Below are 21259 nucleotides of genomic sequence, written 5' to 3'. Positions count from 1 at the left end.
CAGCTTTGACGAAGAACCTCACAAGGACTCAGAAAATAGAAAACAAATTGCATGAATCCAGCACAAACTATTTCTAAGATTTCATGATTTTTAAACAGATCTTGTAATTTTAGCAGGGAAATGACTGGAGAAGCTGGGCTGCTTGGCAAGGGCAGTGCTGTGGTATGCTACATGAAATGGTCCTATAAACAAAAGGAGGTAATTAAAATACATTTGCCAGAAAAGAGCCCAGATTTCCCATGCAACGTGCAATACTCTCTACACAGCAGAGCTTTTCCTTTCTGTGCTCCCCTCAGCTCCTTGGTTTTATCATCTCTCAGTCAGAGGCAAGCAAGACAATAGACATTCTTTGAGAAATTCACTACAGGGGATACGAAGCTAAGGTTTGTGGTGCCAGTTTTACATCTCCTTAGGACTTGTCTTCATGGCAAATGTGACTAGAATAGCTATTTTAGAATTAGCTTTCTATGGTGTCACTATTCCAGAGGAAAGAGATTTTATTCCAGATGAATTACCCTGTTCAGGAAAGCACTTGTTATTTTGCAACTGAAACACGTATGTGTGGAACAGCACATGGTGATGTATGGGGAACCCTGATATCAGGAGGGTCAGCACCAGCATGGCTGCACTAATGCCCTGCTCAGATCATGCTCTGATCTGCAGCATCATGTCGTTACATGCCCCCAGCAAAAATAGGGTATTCCTCAGTAAAATGTAGTTGCCTAAAATGCCCTGCCCAGTGTGAGCCGGCTGGCCACCGTGTCTCTCTGCAGGTGTTGGGGTGACAGGGTGCTCCAGAAGGCTGTTGGTCTCAGCTCCCTCAGGTATCCTAGGGTGGGCAAACCGCTTTGTGTTAACATTTGCCTCTCTGCCGATTACAAAGGAAGCCAAAATTCAGAGCTTAATCTAGATTTGCAAGAGTGGTGATGAAACAAATCCTTCTTCAGGTGACTTCTGTTCTCAGACAGGGGGTGGGACTCACCCTCCCCAGTTCAGGTCAGGGTACACATTGCTTTTGCAGGGCTGAACAAACCTAAGGTAAAAGTTGTTGCAGTCCCTGTGATAAAGGTTTTAAATGCCAGCAGGTCACCTGTAGACAAAATCTTGGCACCTGAGTTCGGTTGTGTATCTGAGCTTCTTAGAAGTTACCACCTTCTCATGAATTTCCCTACATCGTTACCTCTTGCCAAGCAGTGTCTTTTGTGTGGCTCAGTTCCCACCACCTGCATGTTCTCTGCTGGATTTAGTGTGTGTTTAAGTGGATCAACTGGCCCTTGCCTTCGGCTGGGAAGCTGGCCACCACTGCCTGGTAGTGACCTGCCTGCAGAAGCATCCATCCTGTCCATGATGGAGTCGATGCTTCTTTTTTGTTAACCATGTATGACCCATGGGGAATGATAAAACAAAATAACACGCTACCTTCAGGCAGCATCAGAAAGCATCTCTGAGCCACAGGACCTCCCGGGACAGTACCCCAGAGGACGCATGCCTGCATGGTTTCTACCACTTGGATGGAAAATGAGTAAATATAGCAGCTTTGGGTGGAGAGAAGAGAGTGAGGATGTTCTCCTCTAGTCAAGTATTGTTGGGGAAACTGGTCATACCCTCGACCTTGTGGTGAAAGATGCTTTATTAATGCCGAGGAAAATCAATGCTAGAATAGATATAGGCCAGTCAGAGTTTGTGGGGAGGCAGAATATTTTTTTATTAGGCCATCTGATACAACTGGAGCAAAAAGATGTGCTTCTGGGTACGCAAGATCTTCTTTTCATCTAGATTAGTCAAAATTAGGAGAGATCAGACAAATGAAGTATGTAGATTAGATTGTGCCCTGTGGTGGTAAATGGTTTTTCAGCCTCCTAGCTGTGACGTAGGCTGAGCCTTATCTCATCAAGCTATGCTCAGAATGAACCTCAGGGGCCTTTTCCAGCTACAAGCATTTGTACAGGTTGGCCTTATGTGAAATACAGTTCCTAAGGATGTCAATGGATGGCTCTGGAGAACATGGGCTGAAAGGTTAGTGTGTTGCAAGACCGATTCCCTACTCAATACATGGATCAAATGTTTCTCCTTGTTGCCAGAAGGCACCTTACAAGGGTTAGGTTGAAAGACTGGCCCTTGGGATGAAGGGGATTCAATCCCTGTGACGCAAACGCAACATTGGGGAAGTTATTTGATGTAGGACCTACCTCACATTGCCTATCAAAAAATAATGCCTAATCCAAGCTAGTCTTGAACCTTCTACAGTTAATTAGAGAGATCTAGTTGTCTAGCAAGTGATTTATCCCGTCGGTGTCAGAGGCAGTCCAAGACTGTAAGCTCAAGGTGTGGCAAATCAAAGACTCATTTCAGCAAGCTTTGCAGAGTGAGGCATGCCCATCTGTCTCTCCCGAGGGTAGCAAGAGGCTTGATACCTGAATTTGAGAAGACCAAAGTCAGGTGAAATGACTCGTCTTTTTGGTCTTTGTGCTTCAGCTCCTCATTTGTGAAATAAAGTTAAGTGCACTCTACTCCATCAGAGAAGGCGTGGATAGAAATACTGTGTTTGCTGTGGTCACAGAGCTGGAAGGGCAGTGTAGGTTAATTATCCTGACATCTGCTGTCTACTGCCTTGGTGGACAGCGGGTGAAGGCATGCAGTTCAGAGAAGGCAACCTATACAGTAAACCTCATCCCTGTTTCTGCAGGCTCACTACCCAAAATCAAATGCCACCACTGGGAGGCATCACTGGCAGGAGAGTTCAGTTACGCTCAGGAGTTTGGACTACAGCTGGTGAAGAAACCAACCTGGTCCTAGCATAAGGAAGTGCTCCAGCTTGCCTAAAGCAAAGTTGACTTGGGGAATTTTTGTAGGTGTTGATTCACTATCCAAGAAATAGTGGTGGAAGACCATGGAGAACTGTTGTCACAGTTTTGATGCCTAACATGACCTCATGAGTAGGTCAGTCCATCATTGTGCTGTCACTTTTAGCCTTCTGAACCGGGCTGAAGTGCTGATCTAAACCCCTTGTCTAACACAGGTAAACAAAGAGTGTGTGTTGCTATGGGAACGCTTTTGGTGGTGGGTACTTTACAGCCTACGACAGCTACTACAGACCTGTGTACCTTAGTGAATCCCTTAGCAAATAGGGATAGTGATAGTCAGCCAGCGCTGTGCTGTACTTCAGTGCTTGGGGTGCCAAGAACCATGGGAAAACAATGTAGTGTGGGCCACCAGCTGAGAACGAAGCTAATTGTGGTATATTTTTTTCTTGCCTTTTTTTTTTTCCATTCCACGAGTAGACAATTCCATAAAGAAATCATATACTGGTGACTCTTCAGGTTTAGAGTCTGGACAGATTAACTGGAACCAGTAAAGGTGTGTCCTCTCCATCAGTGCTGCAGGTCTAAGACCTAAAGATCTTGAGAAGGTTTCTACGCTAGTCATACAGTGGAGGATTAGGAGGAATCACTGGCAGTGCTTCTGTAGGATTACTTTCCAGCTGCTGGTTTGAATGCTGTGACTCTTCTCTTTAGTCAGCTTTTGCTCTGGAGGACTGCAGGGGTTAACCAACCCTCTGCTCCACCTGAAACTCTGCTGCTGAGTGCGGAGGAGCTTCTTATGAAGCCCGGTGGGAAAAAAACCCTTTTTGCCCATATTTTCATTAGGAAAGGAGAAATCAAGACCTGACTGATCACCATTCCTTGGATGTCCTCTGAAGTGAAATGAGAGAGGGCAGAAAGAAGACTGGGATGAGGGAGATGGGCTTGAAGCCAGGACTGGAATTCTTAAGATTTTGTTTGTGTTCCCTATTTCTCTGCACCACCACCACCCCCCCACCCACCCCCCCGAGATATTTTTATTCTTTATAAATAGGTTTTGTGTTATTTATCTTTCCTATCTATTTTTAACATCTATGGGGCACACAGTGCCTATCATTATGTACATGCACAGTAGCCCAGCTTTGATTATGCCATAATAGAAATAAAAAAAAAGAATTTTCTTGAGACCATTGTGGCAGAAAGACACCTTAGCACCAACTGCGTTGAACGCCTTTGCTGCACTAAAGCTGTGCAACATATCTCTGAGATTTGAGCCTTTTTTTGTGTTTGTATAGCCCTGAGCACAATGGAGACAATATAATTGCAGAATCCAGGCTCTGTTTGAAGGTAACAGCTGAACACTGTGACTGGCATTGCAGCGTAGGGGACAATATGCACCTGCTGGCCGTTGTCCTCTACCTGGACAATAGTCATGCAACTGCTCATGTGCATTCCCCAGGACAGGGATGGTAGGCAACAGAATTTTTAGAGCAGAAGGAATTGCGTATGCTGGTGATAAGAGGTGGTTTACACAAGCGTTACAGACCTAGACTTGTCCCTGTTCCGGTCTACAGTCACTGTACCATTCATCGCCTCAGTGGAGTGAGTGGTGAGAACCATCCCCAGTTCATTTCAGTGCTGTCAGCAGTTTCCAGTGAAATCTAGTGTCTGAGGCATCAAGAAGACATCCGTTGTCTTGGCAGACACATTTTGGGCTCTTTTTTATTGAATGGCAGATCTGTGATTGAAGTGGGAGGTGTGACGGTGCTTCCAGCAAACTGAACGGCACTGTGCCTGGGAAGATACACATGAAGCCTGCGTCCGGGAAGATACACATCCTTCTTGAGACACCAGCACAGCAGGCACAGCCCGGGAGGATGTGCTTGCTTGCGAAGAATCATTCAGCCACCAGGTGTCTCTCCATGCTACCCTGGTGAACAAGGAAGACAAAACTGGAACTCCGAGTCATACAGAAAAAAATCCTCATTTGCCGTTTCTAACGCTTGTCTTTATTAAACACCTTCTGCCGGAAGTTGGCTTTACACCACCTCAGGTGATACTCTGCTTCAGGGATGGTGTTTGATGCGTCTCCTTGGGTTGAGGAGACTGGAATAGATATTCTCTGTAGCTTTGTAAATCAAAGGGTTTTGTCTGCCCGTGACTATACACGACAGCGCTGTTGAAAGATTAGTACTAAGAAGGTCGCTGAGGAGGTCAGAGGAGCTTTATGGAAGTGGTGGTCTTTAATGAAGGGCTTCAAAATGGGGACTGTCTAAGATGTAGTAGTCGAAGAAATCCAACCATGAATATAGAGCATGGAGAACAAGACTAGAGAGGACTAATTTCCAACATGCATTGTTTCTGCTGACTGCTGGTTCTCAAGCTTTTCATCCTTCAGATACCCTATACGCAGTCTGGAGTCTGAAGCAACTTTTGCCTGCTGTTTATTTTGAGAAGTTTATGGTTAGAGACCATCATGTCAGCCTGACATTTTAGGGTATTGCAAACAAAAGGGGAGACTGCACATTTCTGACACTAAGAGATCATGGACCTGGAATAAGTAAGTGCAGCTTCCTCTGTCCTCACCATTTGTGAGTGACTTCAGTTCCTAATGTGTTAGATCTTTTTTCCCAAAGCATGTTCTCTCTTCTTCTGCAGGACAGTCACATCTTTCCTAAAAAACTGCAGCATGAGCTGAGTTTGTGGTACTTGTGGAGTTACAGCCCCTTAAATTTACTTTTCAAAGTCACCCCCAATTTGGATTTACAATCAGCTCCTGGATCTGCCAGGAAGCCCTTCTCTTGTGGAAGTGAAAAGACAACAGCTCTTATGACTTTGGATCTGGAAGAGGAGTCCACTCATCACCCGGCACACTCTGAAAGTGTCCTTGCTAAGGAAGGCTTAGCAAGATGCGCCCTAGGTTTGAACTGCCTAGATTCCTTGCAACCACAGGGTCAAAATCCAGCTGACTCAACCCAAGCCGGTTGTGCTTCTCCAGCAGCTGAGTAGAGTCTGTTCAGATTACTCCCACTAAGGATGTATTGATTCATGGTCTGGACAGACGTTAAGGCCATTTTTGGGTCAGAAATGAAATTTGCTTTGGTGTCCTCAGTTACAAGTGTCTCCCTAGTTAGAAGTGACCTTCATTCTTCAGGCCCTGTGATTATCAAAAACTTCTACTTATGGAAAGCATTTTAGACTTCTCAAGGAGGACTATTTTGGGGGGCAGGAGCGGGCATGTAAACCTGGGGGGTTTAAAGGAAATTTTGGTGCCAAAATGGAGTTAGCCCATACAAAGTAATATTGAAATATATGTGCATTTTCTTTAGCCTTCAATACCTTTTTTTGGTACTTTTTTCATCTTCCACCTCACAGCTGAGATTCCTGCAAATTTGAGGTGAGGCTTGCAGTTTTGGGATGGTTTCATCAGCCCTAATTTACACCTCTAAAAGTTAGATGCACAGGTCCAAGTTAGTCAGCCCAAGTTTGCTTTGTAGTCAAGGGAGAGGAGAGTCACCCTTAGGGGGAGATTCATCTCTTAAAACACACAGCCAAGGCTGGCCATGCCAATCACTCGCTGGATATGTCCCGTTCTCCCTCTTGGCTGTAAAGGTTTGTTAGACTTTTAATCTTTTCAAAGTTAGGTGACATGACCAGTGTCTTCAGGTTTTCTAGCCAGACTGAAAGAATAAAACAGCTTTTTCCTGGAAGTCATTCACCGCTGATGCATAGAAAGAATATTAGTCTTCCCAAGTGTGTTTCATGGACATTTACATGTCGATGAATATACGATCAGCTGTGCTGGATCAGACAGAAAGTTGTGTTTGCCCCGTCTCCTGTCTCTGACAGAGGCCAAGTGTAGGTGCCTGAGGAAGAGCAGAAGAACAGGACAAACACAGGGTGATATTTCCACTGGCATATGCCCAACTCCCAGCAACCCCCGGCTGGGATTTCTGATTGAAGAGCTGTATCTTGGAGTGTAAAAATTCCTCATGCATTTTTCTTTAGTGAATTTTGTCTGGTCGCTTTTTAAACTCAGATAGATTTAAATATCCACAGCTCCCTGCAGCAGAGATTTCTGCTGTCAAACTACCTCCCATGAGAAGAAACACTCTTTTCTATTGTTTTCAAGCTGCTAATTACAGTAGATGGCTCCTAGTTTTAATATGATGAGAAACGGTGGATATTTGTTCTATATTCACCTCTCAGCCCTATTGTCTCCCCAGGCATGGCTGCTCCAAGGATTTCTTTTGCAGATCATGCCAGCTTGCACCCTATGGCCTCTGCTTACAGAGCAGTTCCCACCTCTTTATGCCAGCGAGGTGTAACCACATGCTTGGTGAGCTAGCAGAACTGTAACTTTTTTATTGGATTGTACTAATTGCAAGCCACAAGTGAAAAAAAGTAATTTCCTTGGCATGTTTGATAAATGATGCTAAAAGGTGGACGTTGCTTTTCTGTAGTTAAGCCATCATTGTTACTGTTACTAACTTGACGCTATGCTTGTGTTCAGGTGACTTGCATGGCATGTGCTTGACATGTACAGCTTTGTGGGCTCCTTGGGTATGGTTGTGTCTACAGGCAAAGGGGCTCAGGCAGCCTACAGCCATGGCTAGGAGCTATTTTTATTTATCAGCATCACTGATGGATGTAAACAGGGTTATATAAAACCCGGTCACTTGGACTGGAAGTTCTTTAGGGCAGGGTCACCACTTCATTCTGTATTTGTACATCCCCCAGCACTAGGGTTGGTCTTCAGCCATGATGAGCCCAGAGACACCCTCACAAGAAGGAGATTATGATTGAGGGTATCATAATAACAATGGCACCTGGATCTTATTGTGTTCCTCAGATATGGAAGCATCCTAATTAAAGGGGAGGGAAAAAAAATTCAACAAAGTTGCGCAGCCGGCCTTTTGGTTGCATTTTATTCCATATGAATTTGGAATGTCTGCTGCCTTTTAATGTGTAGCCTTCCTCTCCCCTGCAGGAACAACATCTGCTGCTCCGTTGAGGTGTGTCAAGCAGTCCCTGCCAGCCTGTAACAGCAGCTGGGGAACTTACAGAGCTCTTGAGGACCACTCAATTATCATTCATTAACAAGTCTAAAGGTTAGCTCCTTGCCAGCCTTCCATGTGCCAAACTCCTGGGTGACTGCTGTGCTTGGGGGATGGTGTTCCCACTCTGTGGCTGAACCAGTAACAACTGTGCTTATTGATTTAGCTGTTAATGTCAGCCAAAGTCCTTCCCTTACCCAATTCAGGAACTATTTACTTGTTCTGCCCTCTCCACTTCATTGAGACACCCTACTGTCCCAATGGACACTGCGGAAAGCACGCCTGAGAGAAATCCCCTACAAAGTCCAGCCTGCTATTCTGGCCCAGGTAAGCAATGTGGAAAATAACACTATCTCATCACATCTATGTGCAAAGGGATAAGTCTCTGTCAAAAAACTCACCCATCTTCATTCACATTGACTAGCCAAAGGCTACTGTGTAATCTCTGCTGTGAACTTGGGTCTAAAGAATGGGTCGGACCCAAGTTGCTTTTTTATTGTTGAGAGCACTCGGATGCAGGTGTATTGCTTGAGAGGGAGCAGCATGAGGAACAGAGAGGGAGCAGCAATTTCAGAGGAAGCTTTTTTCCGCTGGAAACCAGGAGTTTGTTGAAATCAGAATTCCAGTGAGGTTGCTCAAGACTAGGTTAGAGCTATCAGTCACTCAGAAACAGCTGGTGACTCACCCAGGATACTGGCTGTAGGTTCAAGTCTCTGTCTGATAGGGAGGGGAGGCTTGCACTTGGATTTCCATACGCTGCCAGTTGTCCTTGCTGTGTGGCTGTTATGAGATGCTTTTTCTCACTGAAGCTATGCCATTTTGCATAAGGACCTTGATATTCCGGGGATGAAAGACGCTGCCTGCATAAACCAACTGCATTGATTAGGACAGAAAAAACAGGTTCAAGACTCTCCTTGGATGCCTGCATGAAAGAAATTCTCATTCTAACAAGTTGGCACCCCATCACTGCCACCACTGTTTCCCACACACACTGGTGCTGCAGAATTGAGAATGACCATGGCCTCACATATCCCAGGGGAAAATATCATAGGGAAAAAAATCACTTTATTCCTCAGAGCTCAGGTGTTTGGTAAGAGATACTCAACACAGCCTTGCTCTACTGCCTTTGACAAAAGAGCAGATGAAATTCAGGGTATGGGGATGTGCACGAGCCAGGGAGAATAGAACAAGGTTTCAAAGGGTCAGGTCCAGAGCACAGATCTCTTTTAGATCACTGTTAGAGTCTTTTAAAGCTTGCTGTCCTTGCACAAAACCAACTTGCAGAGAAACTGAGCTGACCTCACCTTAACACCACCAAGTTCATTAGTTAACACTTCACCTGTTGACACTTGCAGGCAAATCCCAGACCGGATTGTAGCCCTGTGGAATGCAAATCTGGCTATGTGCCTCCAAATGACTATATGATGGGGAAAAAAAAATCCACACTGCAAATAAAAGAGATCTGTAAGCAAATTCCAAAGCCAGGCTGGGTAGCAATGAGATGGCAAAGCTTTCAAATTATATTGGGTCACAGCTTATTTCTTTATGGCCTGGTTAGCTGCTGGTCAGGAATTGCTTTCAGCTGGTTTTTCGCAGCTTCAAAGGATGCTGTATTGGACCGATTGCTCAAGCGGGATTCAACTTGCAGATTAAGACATCTAAATTCAGGCAGCAATAAGTAGTGCTCTGCCTACATGTGCTCGGAGAGCCTCGGCTCCCATTACAGCCAGTGGAGACTGAATTTTCAGCGTGCTTGTCTAAACACGGGTGTCTGGTACCATCTATGGTATCTTAGTGTAATTCCCCCGGTTATCCACCTGCCAGTCCAGAAGGACATGTATCTCCTGAAGAGTCTGTAGCATTATATGTGCCAAGTCTATATGATATCGCAGACCCTCAGTGACAGAAGGCGGCACTCAGACCTCATGGTGAAATGAATCCCTCGTTAGACTATACTAACGGGAATTTGAAAGTCAGACCTCAAATTTAGGCAAATTGGTCTCAATTTACTTGACTAAAGCATCTAGTGCCTTTTGACATGTCTTGGGGTATCTGAGGCATCTTCCTGGAGCTGCCAGACATGATACAGACCTGCAGGAGACCCATGGTGGTTCTGGAACAGCCCCTGAAGGACATCAAAACGCCTGGAGGGCATCATATGCCTATTTGTCGTTCTGTGGGCACCTAAATTTGTGTGTTTGAACCTGTGAGTTGAATCCCACTCCTTGCCATCAGTGAAGCCTGTGTGGCAAGTCTGCAAGCTCATGGAGGCTTTGGAGGCCTTGTTCACATGCAGATTTGTCTGACTATGGGTGGTTTGTTTCCACCAGACTGGTGCACAAGGACTCGGGGGCCTCTCAGAAGCCTTGGGCTCATTCTGCATCCACAGACCAATTTGTACATGGGCGGTGAATGTGGCACATCCCAGACTGGTTTGAGTTACTGTTCATATGCGACTAGGAAGCCTGTGCAAGGAAAGCAGTCGGGAGAGATGATGTAGTACTACCAGCAATGTGATGTGTGAACTTGGCCATGGTTTTGCTTAGGAACAGCGTGGTCAGTACTGACTTTTTGCTTGGAACCAAACCTTTGGCCAAGTTCAGTGCACTGTTTCTTGATGAAGAAATGCGGAGCTCTCAACTGCTGATTACAAGGAAGTTGGATGCTCTACTACCTCTCTGCACCCAGACCTGTGTGCACATCAATCCTTAAGTTATTTTTGGGAATGAGGTTAGACCCTTGGCTCTGTGTATCAAATAGCTGCCACTTGGTAGTGGAACAATTTTAGGCGACTTCTGTGACCTAGGTTGTCACAAGCAAAGCCCATTGCCGTGGTTAAATGTGGCTACAGTTAGGCTGTGCTACCTACCCATAGAGGGGAAGAAGATTGCTCTGCAAAAGATATGACCTCTACTGTTTCCTAGTGATGAAAAGTCCAAGTCATGGGGTAGCAGTGCTTTATCAACACCAGACTTTCTTTAGTTCATAAAAGAAAGGGTCTGTAGGGGTTAATAGCACATATAAGGCAAAAGTGACTGAGATGTCCACTCATTTCTTAGTTTTTCCTATTTAAGCTAGAAAATAATAAAAAAAAAAAAGGCTCTTGCTCAAACCTGGTGAAGCAGGCAACACAGCTTAACAAATAAGCTTATCTCAAGGGCTCTTAATAATAAGAATGTTTATCATTTATTTCTGGAAAATATGCTGAGTCTGGTATGCTGAAAGCTCTCTGTGGTGTTTGACCTGTGTCATTCAAAGCAAGGTGTGGGTGTGGGTTTGGGGGGGGGGGGGAATATTTTGTCTGGGACATCACGGTATGCTACTTGTCTTCCAGTCCCTTGTCATAGGAAAGGTCTTTTTTTGTTAATAGATGTGTTCATTTAGAGTCTCTGTAGAAAAGCAGATGTCTCTAGAAGGTGATTTATACCAACTATATTCTCTATGTTTTAAATAAGTGGGATCAATCTCTGGATGTGCTCAAATCTCTCCATTGGCTATAAAGGAGTCATCAAGGACAAGCTTAGAGGAGATACCTGTTCTATGAGGGATAAAGTTGGGTGGCTTGAATTTCTCCTAAATCAGTGCCACAAGACCTGTGGGATCTGATCTGCTTCTGTTTGTATGAGTGGGGTGGGAGGTGAATAAGCACAGAGCCACTGGAAATGCTGCCCTGTCTGCCTACAGCTGTCTCCTCTGCAGCCAACCCATCACCTCTGCAACCAGCCCATCGCCTCTGCAACCAGCCCATCACCTCTGTAGCCAACCCATCTCCTCTGCAGCCAACCCAGTCAAACTGAAAGTGTTGAAGAGAAGCTGTGCTGCTTTCTGAATCAAATGAGCCCATTTCATGAGGATGCTATTCCTCAGTAAGGACAGAGGAATGGGAAAGGCCGCTGCAGGGTTTCTTTTGGGAGCAGATTTCTCTGTACACAGTCCATGGTAGGTGCAATGAAAGGCCAGTCATGGTAGGCTCCAGTGAAAGGAACATGGGTTCTCCATCTTGTTGTCACAGTGTCTCCCCCTGTGTGTATCCTGATGCTCGGTCCCTGCAAACTATTAACTTTTCCAGCCTGACTGTGCCCAAGGTACTAAAAAATTGGGCTCTCAACCCAATGTGCCAATAGAGGAAGAAAATGGCCTGAAATGGCAGAACCAAAATAAAATTTCTTACAGCCTTCCAGGGGCATTGTGCAAAGTGATGTCTTGCCCATGTTGGGCTTTTCTTGCTCCAGAGAAGGAATATTTACAGTACTCATGAGCTGAGGTGGTAGTGGCTTACCACGTACCAGCTTTCAGCCATGAGTAGCCATGTGGTTGGTCTTTGTCCTCTCAATGTTTGAAGCAAGATGCATATATTTCAGCCACCTGTCTTCACGTTACAGCTGGACTCTTGGAAGGAAACTGGGGCCCCTGTCCTAGTGATGCTTAGTGGAGAAATAGCCTTGTTTAAGTGTACATGGTTTACTCATAATTGGATTGTCACCTACCACAGCAGCTGGACATGGCTTAAATGGTGCCAAGTCAGGTGGCATCTCTTCTTCCAAATCATGACTTCTGCCTACAGGAGGAAGGCACATTTGTTCCCCACTTCTCCCCAGCTGTATTTCAGCCCATGATATGAGACACCATCTCATCAAAACTGTGGAATGGTGGGAAAAATACCCAAACACAGATTAAAATTAATGCTTTTTTTTTTTTTTTAATTTTCATTATAAAGTTAACACATCTATCAAACTTAACTGGTAACAAAAAACAGTTACAAGACATCGCTAGTGTGCTGTCAGTAGAAAATAGGGTAAAAGCCAATGAGGTCACAAGCACAACAGCAGAGCAACAACACTGTCCCAATGAGTTATTTCCGCAAATATATACTCTTACTAATATATACATTTATTCATAAAATAAATAATCATAAAAAAAATCATCAGACTTAACAAAATACTGAGGAAAAAATGGTGACAATCCTACTTTGTACAATAGCTTTGGAATTTCAAGTTGTATCATACATGCAATCTGTACAAAGGGGTGCTCAAGTGGGGTGAGGGCAGGGGCAGGCTGGGGAAGGGTTACAGACAGTGATGTAGCTTTGAAGAAGGCGATGTAATCAGGCAGACAGTCTGTGGGAAGGGAAAGCAATAGTGAAAAAACCCACCCACAAGAAAATACTTGTCCATGACTGCCGGACAAACATGTTTTGTACCATGGGGGAATCCCCTGGGGTGCTACAGGTCTGTGTTTTATGTCTTCCACACTGCTGGTGGGCTTGTCAGATAGTCCAAAGCTACGACAGGTCTTGTTCAGGCAGGTTTTGTCCTGGGAGTGACAGAAAGTGATGCCATAAGTGATAGATCAAGTGGGTCTCCACTGAGATTAAGGGGCGTAAGGCTGAGCTGCAGTCAGCTGGGGACAGGTGGGCAATGGGGCAGCCAGGGCTGGAGTAGCACACACCGATGGGAACCAGGGTTTCGGTGGGGAGGATTTAATCACCCACAGGAGGATTTCTGGAGGTTTGGGGGGGCCTGCCTTGGAAAGGCTCAGTCCTCCTCTGCTTTCCAAGTGGTAGCAGCGAGTTGCAAGTGCATGTTGGAAAGGAGATCTGACAAGATGGTGCCTTCCCTTAAAACCATGAGTGATACTCAGCTGTTTGCTAGCCTATGCCTGTAGCAGACGTGCCTTCAGTATTTTTGGTGGAGTGGAATGAATAGTGAGAAATAAATAAATACTAATAAATAATAAGAAGAAACTTGGGAAAGAAAGGAAAATGAGGGAAGCATCTCCTCACACCTTCCCCACTCTCCACTCCCATGCAGGGCTGTCCGAGACATCCCTTGGTCCACAGAGCATGTGTGAGAAAAGAAAGGTCTACAGAAACAGAGGAGGAGACCAAGTCCTGTGGAAAAGACCCTTGTGACTGTTGTGCTTCAGGAGCTTTCTCTATCTGGATGGTATTTATATAACAGCAGGATTTGGCCTTGGTGGAACTTGTCCGTTTTCACTGGGTGCTCACCAACAGCAAAAGCAGAGATGCTCCCTTGGGGGTCAGACCCATTACATACCAGTCAGTAGTGTAGATTCAAATAATTATTCTTACAGAATAGGTTTGCCCTCTGCTCCCTTTGATAAAGTAGTAAGTCTGGTATTATGGACATAATGCCTTCTGATTTATATCAGTTTTTAGTGAAAGCATAATTGAATAATCTTAAAGTCTCTAAAGACATGAGAGTTAGGAATCTGGAGTGGGATCCAGCTCATAGATTAAGACACACACTTATAGAAGCCCACAAGCATGTGCCTCCATGTGAGTTAGACATCCAAGCACCCATACCTGATGGAGATCTGGTCAGCATGGGCAGTGGAGTCCAGAGAGTGGTTCAGCTTGTCCTACAGCAGACACTTCAATTTGGCCAGCTGAATTGCTCTCTAGCCTCTACTGCTTATTGACCAGGAGCTTGACTGAGTTGCTCACCCTCAGGCATCTACTGCCATCTGAGATACCCTGGGGTTTCTGAAGCTGGCAGATAGGTCATGGGACTTAAAGGAAGCCCACAATCTTTCAGAGTAGCTTCTAGAAGCCAGTGGGGTACCCTGGAGCATCACAAATGGCTTTAGAGACCTATCTTCAATAATTTAGTTCAGCCCTAGATGCTATGTTTAGTAAAATGGATCCAGCCCATCACTGGGCTTGTATGGGAGTTAAAGCACCTAACTCACATGTAGATACCTGCATTTAAGCATCTCACTTTATAATCTGAATCCCACCCTAGGTACCACTGCCTGGGAGTTTTGGACTCTTGTTTTGCTTTGGAAAGTCTCTCTCTCCAAGGTGGAAATGCACCAAAGACACCTCTGCAAACTGCAGCAAAGTGGGAGAGGAATGACTTGTCTAAGTCCATGAAGATCCAGACGCGTCAGGAACGAGGACCAAACACCCTTTTCTAAAAATGGAGGCCATGGGAGCCTCTGTTCCCCACCAAATGGAAGTGTCTGCACCCCACAGCAGTTAACAGGGGCCTGAGGCAGGAGTGTCCTGTGCCCTTGCTGAGCAGTGATCGACTGCACATCAGTAGCTCTTGTTGGAGCACACAAGAGAGGGCAGGCAACAGGAACATGGGCAAACTAGCCATGAAGAAAACAATTCAGCAAAAAGCAAGCTAGATCCCACTGTTACTGCCCAATGAGAGATGGAAAATCTGGAAAAGATGTGCTCCCATACTAAGAAGTCCCTACTATAACAGCCAAGATTTATCTTGGAGGGAGGTAGAAAATAGGAGATATATAGCTATGAGGAAGAGATGGGATCTCCTCCCACCCAGCCCACCTTCTCTCCCATCATCTAATGCTCCCTCTACAGCTTCTCATCCAAACAGCTGTTTGGGCACACGGCTGACAGACCTGAGTGAACGTCCCACTCAGTACACCTGTGATGGCAAAGCATTGCCTTCTCAGCAGTGTCAGCTCTGGAGCAGGTCTCTGGAAGAGCTGGCTGTCAGTTTCCTATGGACAACCTATTTAACCAGGTGCAACGGCTGGTATCTGCAGGGCAGTTTGATTCAGTGCCTTTTCATGGCCCTGTTTTATCTTCCCAAAGCAATATCATTAAGGCATCAAGGGAAGCCTAGAGTAATTTTCATAGTGCAGAACCTAGGACTGGATTCACAACTCCTAGCTCCCGCAGAGTGCTCATGCTGTATGTAACCTTGAATATCCCCAGGAACATCAAACTCTGGATTTTCAGCACTGAAACCTCTCTTTGAAGCTAAAAATGTGACCCAAAGCTCATAGCGTTTCTCCTGTATTAGAATTTAAGGATGGGGGCATGACAAGTGTATGAACACACATGACAAATGTATTATAATCCATGGACATCTCTGTAGCAATGTATCTGAATGCACTGAAAACACAAAAAATATTTTAGATTGAGTGGCAGAAGAAACTGCTCTCTGAGGTTTGCTGATACAGAAATCCTGCAGTGCTCAGCTAAGGCTACTGCACCTCTGTCTGCAGGGCTGATATGGTTGGTGCCGGCTCAGAGACTTCTGCACCATATTGCATTTTGTGGTGTGGTTGTTGCTGCCGCCCCCTCCCACGATTAAATCCTGACTGCTTTAGTTCTGCACATGGAGATGCTCATAAGGAGCGGAAACAATTCTGGGAACTTCAAAATGCTTTGGAGAAGACTGTCAGTGCTGAGCATGACACTTAGCCATAAGAGATACATCAGGGGTCAAGTAATAGAAACTTTCATGCATTTCCCACCCTGTGTTTTTCTTTTCTCTGAGAAAGAGAAGCCCCAAATTCTAAAACTAAACTAAAACAAGAAAAAAACCCCAAACCTCTAAACGTTCCATTTCTTTCATAGAAAGAGAAGAGATGAGGCCAAATTCACCCCTCGCAGGTAACTGCACTGTCTTTAATGAGGTTGAAGGTGGAACTGATGGGGCCCATCAAACCCATCTGTTCAGCTAAAGGAAAGGTTGGATAGCAGCATGTAAGAGGATGGAGTTATGCTCCTTTTTTATTTTTATTTTTTACATCTGTGTTACTTGGTTGGATAATATCTTCTCCCTTTTCCCTGGTACTGCCAGACACATCCCTGATACAAACCATCTGCCTGAGGACAAACCTCATCAGAAGTGAAGACTGAAGGGAAGGACACCATGGATCATGGAGGCTGAGTTGGCCAGCTCCCTTTTGTGGGAAATGATCTTTTCCTTTTGATCATAGACTGGTGCATTACCCAGCTCAGCTGAGGTGGAGGGGAAACTTTGACAGAAAACCATTTCCAGACAAGTGCACAATTCAACTGTCTACACATTGGCATCTCGTGTCATTTTGGACACCCTACAGTCTCTGACATATCTGCCCAGGTTTAAGGCTTGTGGGAATACTATGTCATTGAAGCAACAGATGGATCCCAATAGGATATTGTAGGGCACCTAAAATGTCACCAGATGCTTCTATTATTGAGTGAAACCATAAGTCCCCTTCGTCAGGGAGGCCCTATCATTGTCACAGAATGGGAGAACCTCAGGCAGAAGACGGCTCTGGGTTGTAGAACTAAGTTTAGTTCATCTTCTAAATGAGGCTCAACGTAGGCATGACGATTCAGAGCAAAGGATGGCACCTCGCTCATCATCGACTTGATCTTTCACACCACTACTGTGGCAATCCTGGCTTGAGACATACATCTAGTATAGGCAGTGGAATGGGATCTTGGTTTCCCAGAGACACTTCCTGAATTCATATGTATTTGTGTACAATGGCCCAAGTCCCTTCTCCAAAGCCATGGGGCCAGTTGTGGGCCTGGCATGGGCACTCAGCGTGCTCCCAGAACCTTGGCTGGCTCTCTCTGTTCTCTCCTCATGGGTGGCCAGAGTCAGACCCATGACTAGGACCTTCAGGTGCTCTTGTGGTGATTAACAGAATTCACACAGGCATGTTTCATTGACTTTAGTAACAGCTGCTCAATCCCTTACATTATATTGTCATGGTGGATGACTAATCACATAACAAAACCGAACAGTATGTATAGGCTTCATTAAAAATCCCTTGAATGGGGTGGAAGTCCCCATCAACTCAGCTGTTTCAAGCCTGACCCCAGCTCTGAATGGAGTACAACTTCCAGCCCATCTCAGTTGATGATCAGATTGTAGCTTCACCTCCTTGACTCATGGTGAACTTCACATCATCAGACTGTACCCTTCAAAGAGCTCATAATCTAGTATGAGCTCATGAGCTAAAGTCAGAAAAAAGACAGAGGTACACCAGAGGGCAATTTACCCAGCATAGTTTAGATACCATCCTAGGCTATAATTCATCACCTTCTGGACTGGTTTGTTTCTTGCCATTGATCCCAGCAGAAAACTAGATAAATAGCTTAGACTAGATGACATGGCCAGATGAAACAAATTCCACTGCTGCAGTCAAAAATCTGTTTGTTCACCTCAAGAAGCAATTACTCAGCAAATGCCTAGTTTGTTTTTTTTCACCCCCGTGTTTCCCAAAGAGCTTCACCTGTTAGTGATATTGGGCTTGGTTCTGGTGCCAAAGCAGAAACAGTGGATATTAGCATGCTGTGGATGGGCTGGGGGCAAAGTCTAGCGCCCATGCATGGAAGCCAAATCTTTCAACCCATTTCTTCACTGGTATGGTGTAAAAGGAGTTTGAAACCACCTTGCTTAAAAATATTGGGGTTAAGTAAGTTGTGGGTGTGACCCTGCTGAAGTCAATGGACTGACAGGGACTGTGACCTGCAATGATTTGCATCTTTGCTGTTGGGGCACCATTCACTAACAGAAGTACCTGGTGGGACATGTCTCTCTGGCTGTGACTGCTAGCACTGTGTCACATTAAGTAGATCAGATATATCTTCCCTTGTCCCATCTTTTCCAATTCATCAATATCTTCCACCGCATATGTGATTTTCTTCAGCGTTTGCTTTCTCGACAGCTTGTGCTATTGTGGCAATTTCCCCCTGAAGTGGCTTCCTTCTCTATTTGCCATAATGATCAGTTTTTCCTTTTCTCCCAGACTGTATTACAAAAATCAGTCACACATTCATTAATTGGTCCATCTTTCTCTCAGTTTTTAGTCATCTATTGCTTTCTAACCTGTTGGTGTATGGCCATCCATTGGGTGCAATGTTCACATGTACAGGTAAGATTGATTGGTTTTCTCCCCCTTTTTTTCTTTGCCTCTCTTCTTGATCTCTTCCTCTCTCCTTCCCTCCCTTCTGTGTCTCTGCTCTCATTTCATTGCAGCTTTTTTTTTTGCAGAGCATTGATAGAAGTGCCTCCATCAATAAGCAAAGCTTGCTTGTGCCCTTGGGCACAGCCCTGAGACAAATGGGTGATGCATAAACTGCACCAGCCTAGGAGTAGTCCCAGGAGACGCCATGACTCAGAGTCAACCCTTGGAGGCATCATTTCCTCCTGTTTTCTCTCTGATGGGATTAAGCTCTGTTCCCTGCCTCTTCTGCATACTCCCTCCTTTGGTTCCCGGGAATAAGCTGACGTGCAGAGAGAGAACAGCACTCTGCTTCCTCTACATAGATGTCCAGGCATGAACTACCCAACAGCCATGATTGCATTGCCATGAAAACGCTCTTACCGGTCCTTGGGGGTTAGATCTTTTGCCCCATTTCCCTTCCTGCACTGAAGAGGAAGAAAAAATGCCAATCCATTGTCCTTTTCCCAAGATAGGGACTCGGAGGTACAGGTAAGGCAAAGAGGACACAGGACAAGTGCATCTGAGGCTCATCAGGCTACCACTCTGTTCTTGATTAACCACTCATTTATCTCAGTATTGACCAGGAATAACTCAAGCAGAGTTACAGTGCTGTAAATACTAAGGTGATGGGCTGAGAGTCACACCTGATACCCACGGCTGAAGGAAGCCCTGATGCCCACGGAGGAGGTGAGAGCTGTTTCTGTAAACTGGCAATCCTGACCTGAAACCAGAAGTAAAGCAGCATGCAAAGATGAGGAGTCAGAGGTGAACAGCAGAGATGGGCCAGTACTGCAAAGCTGGGATTTGGCTCTGTGTCCAAACATGCCCAAGCTCTGGGCTGGTTCCGAGTCTGGGTTTTGTGCATTTTAATCTGTGCCGCTTTTAGACATGGGAAAGGTTGTAGAAATTAGGTGTGGAACAAAATTTGGCCCGAGTTTGAAACTGTTCCAGCTTGTGGGGTGTGGTGGTGGTGGGTTGGTTCACCATCATGTAAATTAATGGGTGACAAGCAGTCCTTCAGAGTCATGTTCCCAACAGACTTGTGGTCTAGGGCATTTGCTAAGTGCCCAGGAGGAAGCAGCCTGCATGAGGTGCAGAAAGTGGATGGAGTAAGTGCACTTTCCACTGTTGGTGACGGTGTTCTCTGATGAGGTGGGAGGGTTGAATGCTTTCCCTTCCCTTTACTCTTCTATGGGAACAAGCTGGGATGCTGAGGAGCTGGATGTCCTATGCCCAGAAGCACGTGTCCAACCCCAGGAGACTCGCACTGCACCGCACATTTTCCAAGGAAGACTTGTTGGCTGAGCCACATACCAGGCCACAGTTGGAGCAACATCTCTCTTGGTGGGACTCTCTCCTCAATGCACACACCGAGTCCTCTTCAGTTCACATATCAGGCACTGAACTTTTCCATACCGTGCACTTCACCTGGGTGCCAACAGGGCATTTGCAGGAAAACATCAGCAGTTCTCTCCCTTTCTCTCCCTCTCCTTCACCCTCCCTCCCTCTCTACAGACGTGACTAAATCCTATGCCAAATCTGGCAGAAGCTACTATGCTACAAAGTTCACGCAAAGAGCCTGCCCACTCTACAGCTCTAGGATATACTTGTAGACTTCTCCAGTTCCATGGCAAAAGCAAAGGAGTATTTGTGTTTTGTGGTTGTTTTTTTTCCCCCTTAAATCATTAATTTATCTGCTTTGATTTCTTTTGCTGCTGTTGTTGTTGCTCACATTATACACAGAGTCCGGCCGTTTGGGTATGTAGATAGATCTCAGAAAGCTTAGTGCTGCTGTCCAACAGCCTCTGCCTGGCTGAGGGAAAAGGAGATACTTGGGAAGATGCAAGTCTTTCAAAGGACACTTAATCACATGAGTCACTTCACGTGGGTGAGAGCAGAGCAAATCCATGCTTTTGCTAATGCTCTTCTTTCCAGCTCTGTGTTATCGGCTGGTTGAAAAGCCACTGTCTCCTAGAGGAGGCATTGTTGGGGCGTAACTTGTGTGACTGCCAGATGTACCTTGGGATAGCCCAGAAGTCATTAGACCTATTCTATCCAACCAGTTTTAGCCTTTTAAAAAGTTTTTATTCTTTTTTTATCAAAAATGTAGACTTCTTTCATGTCTGCAACCTCAGAGGAAGTAGGCTCAAATCTGTTTCTCCCCTTGGAGCCCAGCGAAGGGTTTTGTCTGCTTTATTTGCACGTGTGGACATCGTAGACTCGTATGCACTCCTGGCAGCGGACGTAGCAACACCAGTGGAAGATACAGTGGCACTTCTCTTTCCGTTTCTCAGTCCTCGTGTTGTGCCCGCGGCCGCAGCACAAAAGGTCACAACCGTCAATCCCATGGGAAGTGACATTACAGATCCTGTCACGGGTTCCAAAGGAACCTGTCTCAGGGTTGGGCTCACAAAAGTTTGGTGAGTTCTCATAGTAAACCAGGTCCTTCTCAGTTGGGGCCTTGAAGAAGTTGTATTTGGGCCTGAGGGTTTCAACCCAGCCACGGGATTCTCGATGTTTTTCCACCACCATTTCGGAAGCGCTGTCATACTTGTCCTTGAGGTAGTCACCGATGACCCTGAAGTCTGGCTGAGACCACCAGCAGGTCTTCACTTCACAGCTGCCTGAGAGGCCATGACATTTGCACTTAAGATGCATGAGTTCAATAATAGA

The 21259-nt window shown here is 45.5% G+C and overlaps 1 protein-coding gene across 1 annotated transcript in view; it reads right to left on the bottom strand.

The window, feature by feature from the left end:
• The window catches only part of WNT3A (Wnt family member 3A), a gene marked incomplete at its 5' end in the record, with an annotated part of 138110 nt that overhangs the window by 52013 nt on the left and 64838 nt on the right, over positions 1–21259 (bottom strand). Inside the window, one exon of the mRNA XM_080387150.1 lies at positions 1–21259. This exon is cut by the window's left edge and continues 41607 nt beyond it. Coding sequence (XP_080243276.1) covers positions 20780–21259 — 480 coding nt within the window. The 3' untranslated portion in view covers positions 1–20779.

This window comes from Falco punctatus (genome assembly GCF_963210335.1).
Source record: "Falco punctatus genome assembly, chromosome: 4".
In the NCBI taxonomy this organism is placed as follows: Eukaryota; Metazoa; Chordata; class Aves; order Falconiformes; family Falconidae; genus Falco; species Falco punctatus.
The sequence above is the reverse complement of the archived record's forward strand: the minus strand, read 5'-3'. Positions and strand labels throughout refer to the sequence as shown.